This window comes from Haemorhous mexicanus, chromosome 3, assembly GCF_027477595.1.
Source record: "Haemorhous mexicanus isolate bHaeMex1 chromosome 3, bHaeMex1.pri, whole genome shotgun sequence".
NCBI classification, from domain to species: domain Eukaryota; kingdom Metazoa; phylum Chordata; class Aves; order Passeriformes; family Fringillidae; genus Haemorhous; species Haemorhous mexicanus.
This window is the reverse complement of record NC_082343.1, coordinates 102,871,705-102,888,391: the sequence shown is the minus strand read 5'-3', so window position 1 is coordinate 102,888,391 and position 16,687 is coordinate 102,871,705. Positions and strand designations below refer to the sequence as shown.

The 16,687-nt window shown below is 42.2% G+C and overlaps 1 protein-coding gene across 2 annotated transcripts in view; it reads left to right on the top strand.

The window, feature by feature from the left end:
* Positions 1 to 1,020: 1,020 nt before the first annotated feature.
* Positions 1,021 to 16,687, top strand: part of ADAM17 (ADAM metallopeptidase domain 17) — a 34,907-nt gene continuing 19,240 nt past the window's right edge. The window contains exons 1-4 of one of the 2 annotated variants that reach the window (XM_059842851.1): positions 1,021 to 1,324; positions 13,392 to 13,524; positions 15,023 to 15,156; positions 16,044 to 16,132. In XM_059842851.1, coding sequence (XP_059698834.1) covers positions 1,237 to 1,324; positions 13,392 to 13,524; positions 15,023 to 15,156; positions 16,044 to 16,132 — 444 coding nt within the window. In that variant the 5' untranslated portion in view covers positions 1,021 to 1,236. Of the gene's footprint in view, positions 1,325 to 13,391; positions 13,525 to 15,022; positions 15,157 to 16,043; positions 16,133 to 16,687 lie in introns of those variants that run through there. The other variant, XM_059842852.1, reaches the window with a different exon arrangement.

Genomic DNA, 16,687 nt, shown 5'->3' with positions numbered 1-16,687 from the left:
TGAGATCCACTTAATTCTGGAGAATATTAACCAGAGCAGTACAGCATAGCTGTAACACAAGTACATTTTCAGTGCTTTTATCTCAATAAAGTGTGCTCTTTGGGAACAGTTGAGTCATGGACCCATCACTTATTATTTGTACTAAGTGCCACAATCCTCAGTTGTGCTAAGGAAACTACACAAAACCCTGTAAAGTCACCAAGTACAGTCACTCATGTGGGCTGGGGAGAACAGCAAACACAGCTGTGAGTGGCATCACTGAGCGTGCAAGGTCTCAGGGCACCAGGGTCCTGCCCAGGCAGGTCCACACCCCATGCTGTCCCCAGAGAGGGGCTGCAGAACGCAGAGCCTTCTCCCTTCCCAGGAGTCTGTTCCTGCCCTGGGAAGGCCGTGAGGCGGCTGTGGAGAGGCTGTCCCAAGAAAGCAAGTGCTCTCAGCAGGAAGAACAGCATTGCCAGCAGGTAGAAGGAGGTGATCCTGCCCCTCCACTCAGGCCACACCTGGAGTGCTGTGTCCAGTTCTGGGCTTCTCAGTATAGGTGAGACATGGAGCTCCTGGACAGGGTCCAGCAGAGGCTACAAAGATGATGGACTGGAGCATCTCTCTCTTTATGAGGAAAAACTGAGAGAGTTGGGTCTGTTCAGCCACCAAGAGATGACTGAGACAGGACCTCATAAATGTATTTCAGTATCTCAACCGAGGGTGTCAAGAGAATGGAGCCAGCCTCCTCTTGGTGGTGCCAAGCAATACGACAAGATACAACAGGCAGAAATGGACGCTCAAGAAGTTCCACCTTTACATGAGGAAAAACTTTATTGTGCGTGTGAACAAGCACTGGAACAGATTGTCCAAAGGCTGTGTTATCTCCCACCCTGAGTATATTCAAGAACCATCTGGATGCAATCCTGTGCCATCAGCCTAGGATGACCCTGCAGGAGCAGCGAGGCTAGACCAGACGCCCCGCTGCAGTCCCTTACACGCCATCCCACACCGCGCCTCCGTGAGGGCAGTGCGCGCCGCCTCCCGCCCTCACAGCCGAGCGGGCACCTCCCCTCCGCACCGCCCCCCCCAAGATGGCGTCCCCGCCCGCCCCACAATACCCCGCGCGCAGCTGCCGCGCTTCCGGGTGCGGGCCCAGGAGGGCGGCGGGCCCGGCACGGCGGGTGGAGGGCGAGGCTGTTCCGAGCGGATGCGAACGAGCGGGCGCGCAGTGCCGGAGGAGGCCGCGCCCGGACCATGAGGCTTCGACTGTGGCTGGTCCCGGCCCTGGTGCTGCTGTGGGGGCCGGGCGGGCTGGAGGCGCTGGGGCGCCCGCAGCGCTACGGTGAGGACAGGGCGCGACCACAGCAACCCCGGTGGGGAGGGGAGGAGAGGAGAGGAGGAGGGAGAGACCACTGCGACAGTGCGGGGGGAGGAAGGCGCGGCACCCCCGCCTCTGCCGGGGGTTAGCGATGGGCGCTGTGTGGGGCGGGACAGAGCAGCCCTTGTGCTGAGGGCATCACTGATGGGCAGTGTTTGGGGCTGCTGCTCTCTGCGGGGAGACACCATTGTCTTCACACGCGAGGTCTACTGAAGAGTTTTCCTCACAGGAGGTTGCGTTCTCTTAAGGCGGGCTAATCCCAGAATAGGTCGGGTGGGACGGGACCGTAGTGGGTCATCTGGTCCGGTGTCCATGCTCCTGCAGGGTCATCCTGGATCACATTCCACGGGATTGCATCCAGGTTCGGGAATATCTCCAGTGAGGGAGGCTGCTCTGCCTCACTGGTCAAAATCGTATAAATGGCATCCCTTCGTAGTTCTGTTTGGAGAGTCACCAGAGAGCCCGAAGCTATTGGAGCTGAAAGTGGCCTCTAGAAAAGCTTGACACGGAGGAGAACCGCTGCTTTATTTAACTTCTGTAAACAGTTTTGCATCTAAGCTTCTGCTTAGATGCAAAACTGAACAAGTTGTAGACTTTCGTTTGATACGCAAAAGCTTATCACTGCAATGGCAGATGGACTCTTGCATGAGGCAGTGGCTGTGTCTTGCCCTCAAGGCCCGTGTCTTACATACTTCTTGGATCCTTGTCTTTGCTTCATTCTCCTTTTCTCTGTATGATAGTTTCTGAGCAGCAAAATTTTTGTTTTCTTTAAAAGCTTTGTCTGGCCCCCACGTGAAAACCCCTGTTTTTAAATCAAAGGTACAAAAACGATTTTGTGGTAAATTCTGTTGCTTTCCTTGAACCCATTGCTATACAGGGTGGGATTCACATGGGGTGATGCTGACATTCAAATCAACAGCTGAACTGTTTAAAGACAGTCTCGGAACACTGTTGCAGTGATTAATTGGCTGTGCATTCATCCAGAGATAGCTGTCCTGTCTCCAGTCAGTGAGGCCAGCAGGGACTGCTCCAAGTCTCCTTTCTTGGCTTAGATCTCTCAGTGCATTTCCTGACAGGTGTCTGCACCTCTGCCCTCCTCTCCAGCACCTGAGGTGGATGGATTTGTGGTTCTGTGCACACCTCAGCAGTTTGTGGCTATAGGAACCTGGGAAGGATGAGGCTCTCAGTGGTGGATGCTCCAGGAAGTGTAATAGAAATAAAACAAGCACAGCGTGTCCCTTCAGCATCAGGCAGGTCAGGGAGGTCCTGAACAGCGGTTGCATCTTGGGCTGTCAGATCTTCATGCATTCTAAAGATTCTGTCTGCTATGAGTTTGTGCAGTCTTTATCTGATGGCTTTTAACTTCTTGGCCCACTACCACTGTGCCTGGACAATGAGCTCTTCAATTTTATGAAATACTGCATGGAGGAAAACCTCATTTCTTCTATTTCTAAATGTTGGAAAAAATATTCATTTTCTTCACTTCTGTAGTGACTTACATACCTATGCAATTCGTCTCATTTGTACTACTGTTTGTTGCTTAAGTGATAAAAGATTAGTCTATATAATAATTCTTATTATGAGGAAAGAATCATGGCTTTATTGGTTACTTTTGTCTATATATTTTGTGTTGGATTTTTATTTATTTGAGATGTATGGTCAGGGCTGACCATACATCATTTATTTGAGATGTATGGTCAGGACATCATTTGTAATACAAAGGCAGCCTAAATTTATAATTATGAATACTCTTGGTTTTTTTTTCTTTTTGGGGGGGGGTTGTTTTGCTTTGAGTGGTAATAATTGCACTGATATACTTTGTTGTGTAAATACTGTGAGGAATTCTTTTCCTCACATGTTATTTCACACATTCATACCTTGAATTTCATCACATTTTGTTTTGTTGTCCACTAAGCTAAATTTGCAAAAGTATTTTGTGAGGGAGCTTGAAGAATGCATGCTACCTTAGCTGTTACTTTTATCCACACACTACTGCCAGATACATATATATGTATAGGAGGCACTACTGTCCCAGTACCTTATTTAGCCCCAGGTCTAGTAACTTACACGTTGTTGTTACTGTTACCTGTTTGCCAGGTTGGGACACTGAATGTATTTGTTGATTAGGCCCTTAGACGGTATCTGGAGTGGAAATTGGTCTGTTCAGACCCCCTGCACTACACCAGTTGACCAGTTCTAGTTTTGCAGTGCTTTGTAACTCTTGGGGTAATATATTCATATCCTGTTGATTTATTGGTCATTTTCTTGACCTGTTGTAAAGCCTTTTTCTGAGTTTTGAACACAGGTCTTTACATATATCCTGTCATGACAAAAAGTTCCTTTTGGGGAACTTTTTAATCTCCTCTGCAGTGAATCATGGTCAGTTATTGGTACTGGCCTTTAGCGTCCCTTCTTGGGGCTGTATTTGCAGCTTACTTGTTTTACTAGCCCTTTTGGTTATTTAGGTGTGTGGTTTCTTCTCATAAAATAAAAAAATATTTCAAGTATTAGCTTTCTGCCTTTTACAAGCTGCTTTTAAAAATACCTTTGCCTATTTTATTGTGGTTTTATGTTCACCTTTTGTTGGAGTTTTGTTGTCCTCATCTTACAGCTTGGTTTTCTAAATATCATCATTTCCTTCTAATTATTTCAATATTACTATTTTGAAAGCTTTGTTTTTCCACAGCTTAATTTTTGGGAACTGAGATCAGATTTCTGATGAGCATTGTCTGTAAGGAAGTTTCATGAATTAACATTTTGTGATTTCTATTGAGAACCTCTCACTTATTACTCTGAGTTCAGTTTTTCAAGGAGGGAAAAAAATATACAGTGAAAAAAAGAATTTGACAAAGAATAGAATAAGTGATAAAACATGTTGGTAATTTTTCAGCTTTTTTCAGCTGAGGTAACCTTAGGGTGTGGTTCTCCAGGAGTCTAAACTGATCTAAAATGGGACTGCCACAACCTCAGCTTTCCAATCCCTTCCCCATTCTTGTGAGCACATTAATGGAATGTGGGCTGTCTGGAAGCTAATCTCTTTTTTTGTTTGTGTTTTTTTTTCCTTGCTTCTTTTTTTCTTTTTCTTTTTTTAGTGGTTTGGGGTTTTTGTTTGCTTGGTTTTGGTTTATTTTCAGTAAAAGGTATAGTTTCTCTCTTTGAGCTCCATTATTGTGGAGCAGCTCACAGTGTGACTGTCCAAGCACCTGGCCCATTGTTTTTGAGGGGTGGAAGTGGTTGTGTTCCAGGTGAAGAATGAAGGCAGAATGGTATCCACCTCAGTTTGTCTTTAGGTGTACTCTTTAGTAATGTTGACATCAGGGATCAATTTCTAGAGAAGTGGGACTTCACTACTCAATACAGTGACTGATACTGTAGTTTGGCCCCAGAAAAATTGATGGCAACTCTTTCAAGATTTTTCTCTTTGTTTTCATTTATCTCTGAAGATAACCTTTTATACCTTTAAAATATTTATGCTGTTTGTCTTGGAGTTCAGACATATATGAATGGTAACAGAGCTTAATGTACTTGAAAAGAGTAACAGTGCAAATGTCCAGCTTGGGTGCTGAATAGGTGAATAGGTCACTGAATATATCTAAAGAACTGCCTGACTCTTTATTACAGTACAGTGGTACAAGTTGTGTGCCACTAAGCAGCATGTGTGCAGGATTACCCCCAACAGAGTCTGGATGTAAAATGTGTCTTACTCAACTGTTGCGCCTTTTGAGTGAGAACTTTTGTTGCAAGCTAGGCAGGGAACTAAAATAAGGTAGTTCTTCCTTTGCTGGGCTGTTGATGTTCTTTAAATCACTCACTGGGGATCTTTTTCTACCCGCCAAATTGCACTAGTAAAATCTGAGGCAGGTACCCTGATTTTCACCAGTTTTTTTCTCCACACTGCAGAAATACCACGCAGAACTCTGAACAACTGTGTGAGCTGGAGAAATGACCTGGTACAAATGGTTCAGTGCAAACCTACCTGATGCACATCAGAAGACTTGGATTTAGATTTGTTGAGTGAAAAAAAGCAAATGGTAGTGGTGTTGAAGAATAAACCAGGGGAGCTAAGTGATACAGAGAGCAGCAGAAATTGATTTGTAGTCACTTTTGAATTCTTCACACTTGGCGTAACAAAATGCAGGAAGTCCAAAGGCCAGGAATGTAACTTGCTGCCAGAGAATTTAGGGATTGGAAGTTTAGCTCAGTGTTAAGAATCTGCAGTGAGATCATTAGTGACAAAAATCTTAATGCAAGATTAAATTTTATCCTGCTGGACTGAAGCTTCTGTTGGAGACTAAGGCTAGACCTAGGTGAGGGTCAAATGATTCGTTTCTCTACCATGATCTGCCTTTTTTGTTAGTTTCTTACCTCATTTGGATGTTGTTTGAAGCAAGATTGTTGTTGCAGATGGAGCTGGTTTTGCTGTTTGTCCCCAAAAGCTGAAGGTTGAGTGTGTTTCTCACCATGCATCACATGGTGGAGAATTCAAGGACACACAATCCCACAGCATGTGGTCCCTGCCCAAAATGTGGTGGGATTATTTCAAAATCATTGCAGGAATTGATGCAGTGTCTGGCTCTATATAAACAGCAAATGTTTGGTGTAGACATGGCCCTATTAAATGCAAATTACCCGTGTTATTTTTGGGTTGTGGATTAGCAATCTTTTCCATGAAGTTACTTAATATCAAGGTTTTCAAGTACTTTTCTCAGGTGTGTTTTCATTTGTTCATATGAATAGGTCAATGTTTCCATTTCCAACTGAAAAAAGCGATAGAAGTAATTTCTGTGAAAAGTACTCAAGGTCAACAAAAATAAGAATGTCAGTGCTACATTAAATTCTAATTAATATGAATTACCTTTAATGGTTGCAAGAATTTTGATAATGGGAGCCTAATCCAGTGCTCAGCATGGGTTTGGTTTTCAGTAGTGCCAATTTGTTCTGACCTTTAAGCAGACAAAAAGAAAATTCCTGTTTGCATTTAAGATTTGGAGTGGTTTAATTTTCTCCCCAATAAAAACTGTCAACTTCACTGCTGCTGTAGATTGCTGATAGCAGCAGTGACTCATCTCAGTTTCATGCTTCTGCCACTCTGGAATTTTTGTGTGCATGTGCAGGAGCCCCAGCATGGTTTCCTGCTCTATGGCTGGAAGGGCCGAGTGAGGAAGCCCAGCCAGTCATACTCCAACACTCTGGCACTCTGACTTTACACTCAGATGTAATTGTGCATTTAGTAGTCGGCAGAGATTTGTTTTTGGGATAGAAGTTTATATTTAGTTTCCGTTGTGAACAGGTTGATCCCCCACCCCAGTGTTTTTATAAACTGTAGGAGTCCGAGTTTGCCTGTTTGCCAGACGGATGATGGCACGTGCTTTGCTGTGAACCCAAGAGCTAGGTTTCTTTAGCAATGAGCAGTTTATCCTGCTGTCCTTTTCTGTGATCTGCATGTGCAGCACATAAGCTTGCCTCTTTTGGGAATGTCCCAAAAGACATCCTCTCAATGTTTCTAATGGTCTTCCTGATGTCTTTCATTCTTGTAGATACCTGTGATAATACTGCCCATCTTTGTCACTTGTGGCCTGCATCTCTTCACAATATCCATCCCTGTCTTCTTGTGCTGCCCTAATGTGCATTATTTGTTTGGGACTTTTTTCCCACCTTGATATTTCCTTTTTTAACCTTTGTAGGTGCATGGACCAGGAAGTGGGAAGGCAAGGGGGCTCTGCTATGAAGGGAGGTACCTACAGCTGCCACCCAGTAGATGCTGATCCATAATTCCTGAGGTGTTGAACAAGAACATGATATCCCTTGGTTTCCTTTCTCACATTTTTAGGTTTTAACTGAAACAGTGAAATTCTGCCCCTCAGTACCTGTGAGGTGCTTCAGATTTTGAAAGTTTGTGTGTGAATGAGTTCATAGTTGTATCCACAAGGAAAAGAAATGCAGTCAGAAGTGAAGGGGTTGGTCTCACAAGTGTAGTCTAGGCAGTAATTAGTGTCTACCTAGAATCAGTTCCACTCAAACTTATTTTGTGACACAGCAGGATTTTGTGAGGTGGTATCTTTGTACAGTAGTGAGACTTGTAGTTTTTGGATAGCCAGACAAATGGCCTGTTTCCAGAGAACACTGCATCCCATGACTGGGTAGTTCCTCTCTGCAGGATGTATGAAAGCATGTGATTTGGGGGTGAGTTGTGCTGGGGTTTTTTAAGCATCAAGTCACATGATGCTGTTCTGTTGTAAGATGGGGTGGCTGTATTGCCCTCATTTCACTTTAATTATGAGGATGTTAATTCAGTAGACTTCCTTAACTTTTTATAATGTCAATGTTTGGCATGATATTGCTTTTTTTTTCTTTGGAAAGTGGTCTGTTGTCATTAATAGGACAAACTGTTATTAAATCAAGTAGATCCAACAGTGTAAGTTTTGTTCCTCACTGATCCTTATTTAAGATGTGATTAGTGAAGGAGATCATTTGCAAGGTTGGAAGCGTGTGAGGTAATGTGTAGGAGCCATTGTGGGTATTCAGCTGTATTCAAAACCACCAGAAACAGCAGCTTAATTATCTATACAGCTTCTGCTAAACAGAATTTGCACCCTTAAGGAAATATTCCCACTGCCTAGAAACAGATGTTTATTTTACTGTGGGGAAAAACGTTGTAGTAGTATAAAGGTGCTGCTACATGAACAAGTTTTTCCTGAGATGAGCTAAAAGGTATTTAGTAAGCTGTTAGCTTTTCCATGATACCCATCACTGGCATGTCTGAATGTGTGATAAGGAGGGAGTAGTTGCCCAGTGTAACTGCAGGAGAAGTGCTCTGTGGAAAGGTGGACAGTAAAGCAGCAGCATTCCTGCCCTTCCAGCATGAGGGCTGATTAACCCTACCCGGAGGTTTTGTCTGCTGCTGAGTGAGTGAGTGTGGGCGCCTTGTTTTCTCATGTGGCTTGGCTAGTTTGGTGCTTTTGGGGTCGAGTGAAAAACATGCCTTCTAAAACATTCAGCAGTGCTGATGTGGCTGACCATTCTTAGTAACAGGTTTGTCCAGAAATGTGCTCAGAGTGTAAACTTTTATCTTGTTATGGTTTATTAGAACACTGACATGTATTTGGTTCTTGCTTTGAACTTGTTTCTCATGCAAGTTCTTCTGTTTACATGTTCTTGATAAGCAAAACAGCAACCACTCTTCAGTGGAAACAAGTAAACATGATTTATCTAAACTGTTGAAAGCATGGGCTGTTTTGTGTGGGATAAGTGTTTCAGTTCGCTTTTTATTGTGTCTCTGGCAATGTCTCTGTACCAGATGGGCTGGAGAAAGATGTAACAGCACGTGCAAGGAGTTGTTACAGAGCAGCTTTCCCACGATGAACCTTCTCAATGTGTCCTCGTTGTCAACAGTCTCCTAAAAGCATCATAAGCTGTTCAGAGAGGGTATCCACAAACATTTATGCTGGACTGCATCACCTCATGCCTGGCACAGACTGTTTGTGTGTCCAGTTGAAATATGAATATATTTGCCTTCTCCATTAGCACTCCCTGGAATGGTGCTGCAGCCAGAGGATCCAGCTGTGTTGCAGCCAGTGAGTGGCTGTTACTGCAAACACAGGGGCAGCTGTTTTATGTAGGGTGATGGACACCTGCTTTAGCTCTTGTGCTTCAAGCTGGAAAGACTCTGGTCTGTGTTTCCTAGTCTAAATTCTGAGACACTGAATTATATTTCCAATTACTGTGTTTAGTTACTTCAATTAATATATTTTAATGTACAAGAAGAGCATACAAAACTAAATAGTAACAATAAAGAATATGGAACCCTTCTATTCAGTCACTCCTCTGCTCAATCAGAAAAATTGTTACTAGTCAACTGCTCATAAGCTTTTGATAGGTTGATTGGAAATCAGCTTGAGATCAGAACCCAGATGTAGTCGATGAGTACTGCATGAAATACAGCCTGGAGCCCCTTCTTCAGTCTTGGAGATGACACTGATTTAACAGTCCCACTGCAAAATCCTTCTGAATGTGTTTACAGTGCCTCTTGTAGGACCGCCCATGAAGGCTCGTCATCCCATTCCAGTGCCTTTGACAGAAAAATTATTTCTGCTTTTATTCCCTTGGGATAATGGGAGAAATAGCTGCAATTATTCCTGCAAGCCCTACTGACTATCTAGTGGTCTTTTTTAAATCCTTTTTTTTTTTCTTTTTTTAATTTTGGATATTGAGTTTTAGGTAGGAATATTTTCTGTCATGGGATAATTTTGAGGAGAGAGTTCTAAAAAATACTAATTATATCTTCTGGGTTAAAATTTCGCACTTCTAGGTAAGCTTAACCGTTCCATAAATGATGCAGTGCAAAAGAATGCTCATGAAATGGCTGACTTGCCACATTTACTTGTTGGGTTCTGGACAATAGATGGGGCATGAGATCATGGGAATTTACTGTTGTACTTATGAAAGCCAAGCTGGTTGGAGAAGGCTGACATTGGTATTTGAATTGCTGGCTGAGCACTGAAAGAGAAACTTCTTCTTTTGAAATGCATGCAGTGGCCTCCAACTCAGGGAGTTAAGCTGTTCTCCCGTGCATTTGTGAGCTCTTTGGTGCTAGAGCAGAGTTTATTAAAAGATACTGTCTGCGTTAAGTCTGGAAGTCTAGTGCCAGGAGGCTTTTAGCCTGGAAACAAGGTGAAAAAAAAAGAGACAAGAGTTGATGAGTTCAGAGCTGGGGGTAGAGGTGGATCACTGCTGTGGATTTCTTCTTGAGAGCTTTGGGATATTGTCTTTGTCACTGATGTTCCTTCCCTGTCATTCTTACAAACCCGTTTTCCATATGTTTTTAGGAGGTTTCTCTCCGGGAAAGAAGGTACCATGAAGTGAAGGCTGGTGACAATAAATAAATACTTGCCATAGCAGGATGCAATTAAGAGGTTCCGTAAAATGACAGGAATGCAGAAATCTAGGAGGGTATGGAAGGGAATGAACCGCAAAAAATGGTTTGGGAAACCTAAGCTCAGGTCTCTTGAAACCCATGGGAAATGATTCTTGGACCATAATGAAGATCATGGGGAAGGAATACCAGAAAGATTTTTAAACTTGAATAAAAAGTCAAGTATGTGCTTTCTATGGCTCCCATCCAGTCTGCTGCACAATTGGATTCTGTACAGTTCTGTGTTTTCTTTACAATAATGATACTTCATCTTTTATTTTCAATAAGCCATGAACATGTATTTGTTTCACAATATGAACATTTTACAGGAAAATTTTGTTTTGAGTGTATTACCAAGATATTTGTTCCACATCTGTCTGATACCATAATTAGTTAACAGATTATGTCTGGGAGCAGTGTGTCTTAAGCCTCTACTTATGTTGTAAGTAAAATTAAAAGCAAACAAATTTAGGAAGGGTAAGAGGAAATATGAACAAGTGCACTCTTGTTTCAGGGCTACAGGAACTGGGAGTGCCGTATATTTCATTTGTGACTTCAATAGAATCATCTTACTCATCTTCATGAACTTCTTAGGTCTTGTTCTTACTACTCTTCCTGTGTCTCTGTGAGGCATTTCCAGAAGGGTGTTTTTGTATATTAAGGTGGAGTAGGACTTGCCTACCAAATAAAAAAGCCTGTTTTTTTTTTTTTTTTTTTAGCAGATTTCTCAGTTCTCCTGTCATGAAACTGAGACATTTTGTCTGGCCATAGTGGCAACTGCGTCTTGCTTTTTGGCACGGGTTCCTCTTGGTTCTGGTCTGTACTTCAAAGGCAGAGGTGGAAAAGGACAGTAATGTTTTGTAGCTGGGGTTGTGCCTCTCGGGCAGACCTTGTGCTCAGCAAGTCCCTGAACAGCACAGCAGTGGTACCATGCCTCTTGTTTCATGTCCCATGTACCACACACTTGGTCTGTATCATAAACCAATGTTGGATATCCTGTATATCAACATCCACTTTAATTGAGGGGTCAGCTCTAGCCTGAGTGTAGTGACAGAATCTCGAGTTTGATTAAAAGAATTCAGAACTAAGCAGTTTAATGAGGTTTTTTTCCCAGAATTGATTTCCTTGCCTGTTCTTGCCCCTTCCTAGGTGGTTCTCGATGAGGACAGACGGCAGATAAAAAGCAATTATTTAGAACAAACTTTTTAACAAAAAGAGAGCTGTTTGGAGGGGGAAGTTAGGCATTTACTCACTGCATGGCTCTAGTGAACCAGCTCTGCAGTGTGTGGCAGCCTGAAACAAAGGCCCTTCCTGACATGCAGCAGTGGGGCACATGTGGGGAAAATCCCCACAACAGAAAACACGGTGATAGAAACTTGTGTTTGCATATAACCCGAAACACATGGTAATCATGTGAGGTGCTCTCGACCTGAGGGTTGTAAACAGAAATCAGGAAATTGCAACTGCACTGCCCTTCCTGTGTTGCTCAAGGCCCAGGGAGGGAGAAGCCTGGGAACCGCTGCTCAGTGGCTTCTGCTGCCCAAGAAAGGAGCCATGTCACCATGCCTCACTCTGTGAGTGGGTTTGGTGCAAGGCCAGGAGGGCTGTGAGGGTCATCTTTGCTTTTCTGCCTTCCTCACTTCAGTGTACACAAACACACCTGTGGCTGTACACTGCTGGTTAATTCTCCCCATCCACCCACCCCTTGCAAAGTGAAAAGCAAGGTGCTTCCCTTGCCCTCATCAGTGCACGCGTTCTTAAAGCTTTCCTGGGCTTCGGAGGCATGGATTTGGGGATAAATTATGGTACTGAGTGTCAGGTTTAAAAAACCCATATTATTTCAAGAGCTATGAGCATCTAGATTTCAAGTTGGCAATCTTGGTTTGTTGCACAATAGCTGGTAAAACAGCTTGTTAGTAGTGCTGCTTGCTTTAAAGGCCAATAAAACACACGAGGTGCCTTTGCTGAGTGGGGTAAGCTAGTGACCCCACTAGGTAGGTACTCTGAAGGAATGCTATCTTCCTTAACAGAAAACCTCTTTGGTAGCTATCAGGTCTGGTTTAGAAGCATAGTTGGAAATGGAGGGGAAGGAAACAGGAAATTTTTTAAAAAAAACAATGTCTGGGTGAGCACTTCTGTCTCTTGTGAAGCACATCTGAATCCTCATTTAGTGCAGTGAATAGTGAACACCTCTGGCTGAGAAGGAAAACGGCAATGTGAGAATAAGAACCTGTGGTTAAGGCTGTAAATAGCAACTGAATCTATCAGTGCTAGTAGAAGCCAGGGTGGTTGTTGGGTGTCTCTCTGGGTGGTGGGTGCACCAGAGGAGCAAGAGTGTGGGTGGGTGTTTGGATGAAGGAATGCCTTATAAAGTAGCAGGAGGCTTTATCAGCAAGAGCCAAGAACTGTTTGCAGCTATCCTGCACTTGTTAATGGTGGAAACCTGTGCAGAATATTGACCTGAATTTATAATTTGGGTACTGCTCCCATAGGAATTGAGGCACTTGGTCTCCTTTCTCTGAACAAGTTTTCGTGTTCTGAGTAGGAAAAGGAGTTTTACATGATGGTAAGGTATTGGGAAACCAGGGTATCTCACATGAGTTGTCTTGTTAGTTAGTTCTGATTGATTGTGCTATCCAGATACCTGTTTTCTGACTACTGTTGGGCAGAAAGGCCCAATACAGTCCAGTCTGCAATTAACTTGGTTTAAGTCTCCTAGGTTAAACTATTTTCTTCCTCAGACTCACGTGGGGACCAGCAGGTGTGGAGAGTAATTCACCCCGGAGAAATGGGGATGTTCTCCCTGTATAGTTTCTGGGAGGCAGCCAGGGAGGGCATTAGTTCTGCATTGCTGTGGCTGTAAAAATGATGAGTTGGTTGCTCAGAAGTTGTAGAAAATGTGAAGCAAACTCTGTCTCTCTCAGATTGTCTTGTCTCAGTCTATTATTTCTACTTGTGTACACAAAACAGGCCATTACAGAAATGTACAGTAGTTATCCTAAAATTAGAGCAAACTGCGGTCTTGCTGTTCAAATGGGAGTCTCTGGTTTGCTCTTTTTTAATGTGTGCATTTGGAAAGAAAGTCTTTTGAAACGAAAACTTTCCTTGTTGGTCTTTCAGACACAGTTGAGTCCATGCTTTCAGACTACGACATCCTCTCCCTGTCTAGCATCCAGCAACACTCACTGAAGAAGAGAGACCTCCAACCTGAGACACACGTAGAGAGGCTCTTAAGTTTTTCCGCCCTGCAAAGGTAATTAAATCATCAGCAATGAAATAGCATAATATTTTCCTTCAGTTTCTGATGGGTAATGTGCAGTTTCAAACCCAGAAATTGTTGTCTTGTTTTCTATCATGACTGGCCAGTTCTTCAGGTTAGTGATCTGCATGGTTATATGACTTCAGAGAGGCTCAGAGGGAAGGGGAAAGTAAGCGTTTTATTTCTCTGATGGCTGAAGTGACAGTAATTTAGGATTTTTTTTGCTTTATTTTTAGGTTTAGTTTCATGTAGATTACTCCCACTGATCAGGATGATCTCACTTTTACCTCATCTGGCAATGTTGTTAGTGCTTCTTGACTGTCCTCTGGTTCTTGAAAATCTCAGCCTTCGGTTTGGGAATTGCGGGTGGTGTGCTGCCCAAGAGATTACTGTTTTTATTATCATGGAGGTTTAAGCCTTTTCCTACTGAGTATAAATGTCCCATGAAATAAAATACTTACTTTCATCTTTTGTTGCTTTGGTTTGGTTTTGTGTATTGGTTTTTGTTATAAGATGGGAAATAAAAGCTCAGGTGAAAGGGGGAGGAGAAGTAGAAGGGAGCAGGCAAGAAGATTGCAGGGATTTTATTCTGAGAGTCGGAAAAATGCCTTGCAGGTATTTTAGTGCTGAAATTGTGAATCTGAAATGGGGAGCAGGGTCAGAGTAACACTTTGTATTAACAAATGTAGATTCATTTTTATTTGTCTGACATCTTGTCCTCTGTGTATTCATGTGTGTTCCCCTGTGTCATCTTCAACTGTCATGCAAGTTATGCATAATTTTTGAATCTCAGAATGTTTGAAAGGGCTTTTTTTTTGAGTTTTGAGGGGCAATTATGAAAGGTTAATGGGATCAGATGTCTGACTATCCCTGTTTTGCACTGCCTCATGCACGCTGGCTTTAGGGTGAGGTTGCCAATGACGATTACAGAATAATTGCAGAGGAGCATGCCAAAAATCTTTGACCCAAAGCCCACATAAACCAAGAGCCCATGAGGCTTCTAGAAAAGGGATACTTCGTGGGATAGTTTTCATTTTTTGTGACAATATATTGTAAAAAATGTAGAAAAATGTAGGGAGTTCAGATTTCTGTTTATGGTCTTCTGCCTGTATTATGTCAGTAAGTAAGAACTTCAAGATAATTTAATTTCAAATAGATGGAGAAATTTCTTGGTCTGATTTTTTTTTTTTTTTTTTTTCTTTTTAATAGTTACCAGTAACTGGTTTTGCTTAACTGCAAATGGAGAAGGCACATCATGGGCAAACTCTTACTGTTTTGGATTTGGGGGGTTAATTTTTTAACTTTTTTTAAATTGAACATCCGTGACTCTAAAATATTTACAGTTACCTATTAGACAGTATATGTTTTTGTAGCCTGCTTATCAGAATTAATGCTTTTTAACTTCTTTTGGACCCTCAGTAAAATGGAGATTGAATGTATCTGTTATGTGTATACTTTTCTTAAAAATAAATGTAAGTAAATTCTTTTACAGGCACTTTAAATTATACTTAACTGCAACTGCTGAGCACTTTTCAGAAGAATTTCAAGCATTAATTGTGGATGGTGAAGGCAAGGAAAAAGAGTATCGTGTTCAATGGCGAGACTTTTTCACTGGACATGTCGTTGGTTAGTATGAAGTAGACTATGGGTCAATGCTGAGAAACCACAGCTTTGCTTGAGTCTCTTGGGCTGGATAAATGGTGTATTTCCCTCATTTTCATCAGATGTGGTTAGGATGAAGAAATAAATGTAATTTTATCCTCTTGGGTTTTCTGGTTTTGTTTTTGTGGTGTGTTTGGGGATTTTTTAGGTTTGGTGGGTGGTGGGGTGTATTGCATCAAGTTCCTAAGACAGGACTCTTGTGTTGAGTTTGGCAGGACACAAAGGTATAATTTACTTAAGCAGCAGCTTGCAAATTATTATTTTTTTTTAATGCTGATGGTAGCTTTAATTCCAGCTGGAATGTAGGACTTGAATGTTCCTTGCCCCAGAACACAAAGCCAAGGTAGAGGTGATGCAGTAATGCCCAGACTGTTCAATTAAAAGACTTAAAGATAGTTCTTTGTAGATTACTTTTCTGTAAAGAAAGATGCCATGCTCCACTTTCATGCAGTACTAATGCTTCTCCTAAGTTGTTTTGATTTCTTTGTTGCCTTTGTGATGTGGTGAGACTTTTCCACTGGAATGCAGGCTGACGCCGTGAAATTGCTGTCTGATAGTAGTTAGATGCACGTTGCTTTTGTTGGCAGAAATATTGTGTCCCCCATTACTAATCCCCAGAGCCATCTCAGCACTTTCTGCAAAATTTTCTGTTAAGTGACTATTGGGAAGTTAAGACTTGAGGGAAGTGCTGATTAATTTAGTTTTTTTCTTTAAATTGAACAGTAAAGAGACTGAGGTAGGTGATTTGTCATGAAGTTTAGAAACAATTAGAAACCCTCAACAAACAGTGTCTGTGCAGGAGCACATGCAAACAGCTGAATTAATTTAATGCTTCCGTGCTGTTGTTAAAGGAGAGCATAATTCCAAGGTTGTGGCACATATTGGGGATGAAGATTTTACGGTGCGAATCAATACTGATGGAGAAGAATACAATATCGAGGTATGCTTTGCTGTGGAAAACTGTATCCAGACAATCACCTTCTTTTCCTCTGGGTGTTCCTTTTCCTTGCTAGTTATGTTGACACTTCTGTAGCTCACGCTAGCTTTGGTGGTAGTGTTTGTTTTGGGGTGAGGAGGGAGAGAAATAAGAAACCGATTTGGCTTGCAAGTGTTGACTTTTATTAGTGTGTGACATTCTCTGACAGTTGCATGCTTTAGGTACATCAGGGAGAAGGTATATTTTAAACAGGAAGGGACTTCAGAAACAGAAATGGGTAATGTTAGAAATTAGTGGTGATCATGGCCTTTAACAAGCTGTGGCAGTCTAAACAGAGTCAATGTCTCTGAAGCTTTTTAAAACTGGCTTTGTTACATCTTGGAAGTTTTCCCGTTCTTAGAGCATCATTAAAAATCTGATATTTTATCTGAAAATTGGTTGTTTTTCCCTAGTCCCTTGTTTTTCACCATTTTACTTGCTTGTATTATTTTGAACTCTTGGTTAAAAAAAAATACTCAACAAGTATATAATTAGAGACTGTCATAATGAGATATTCAG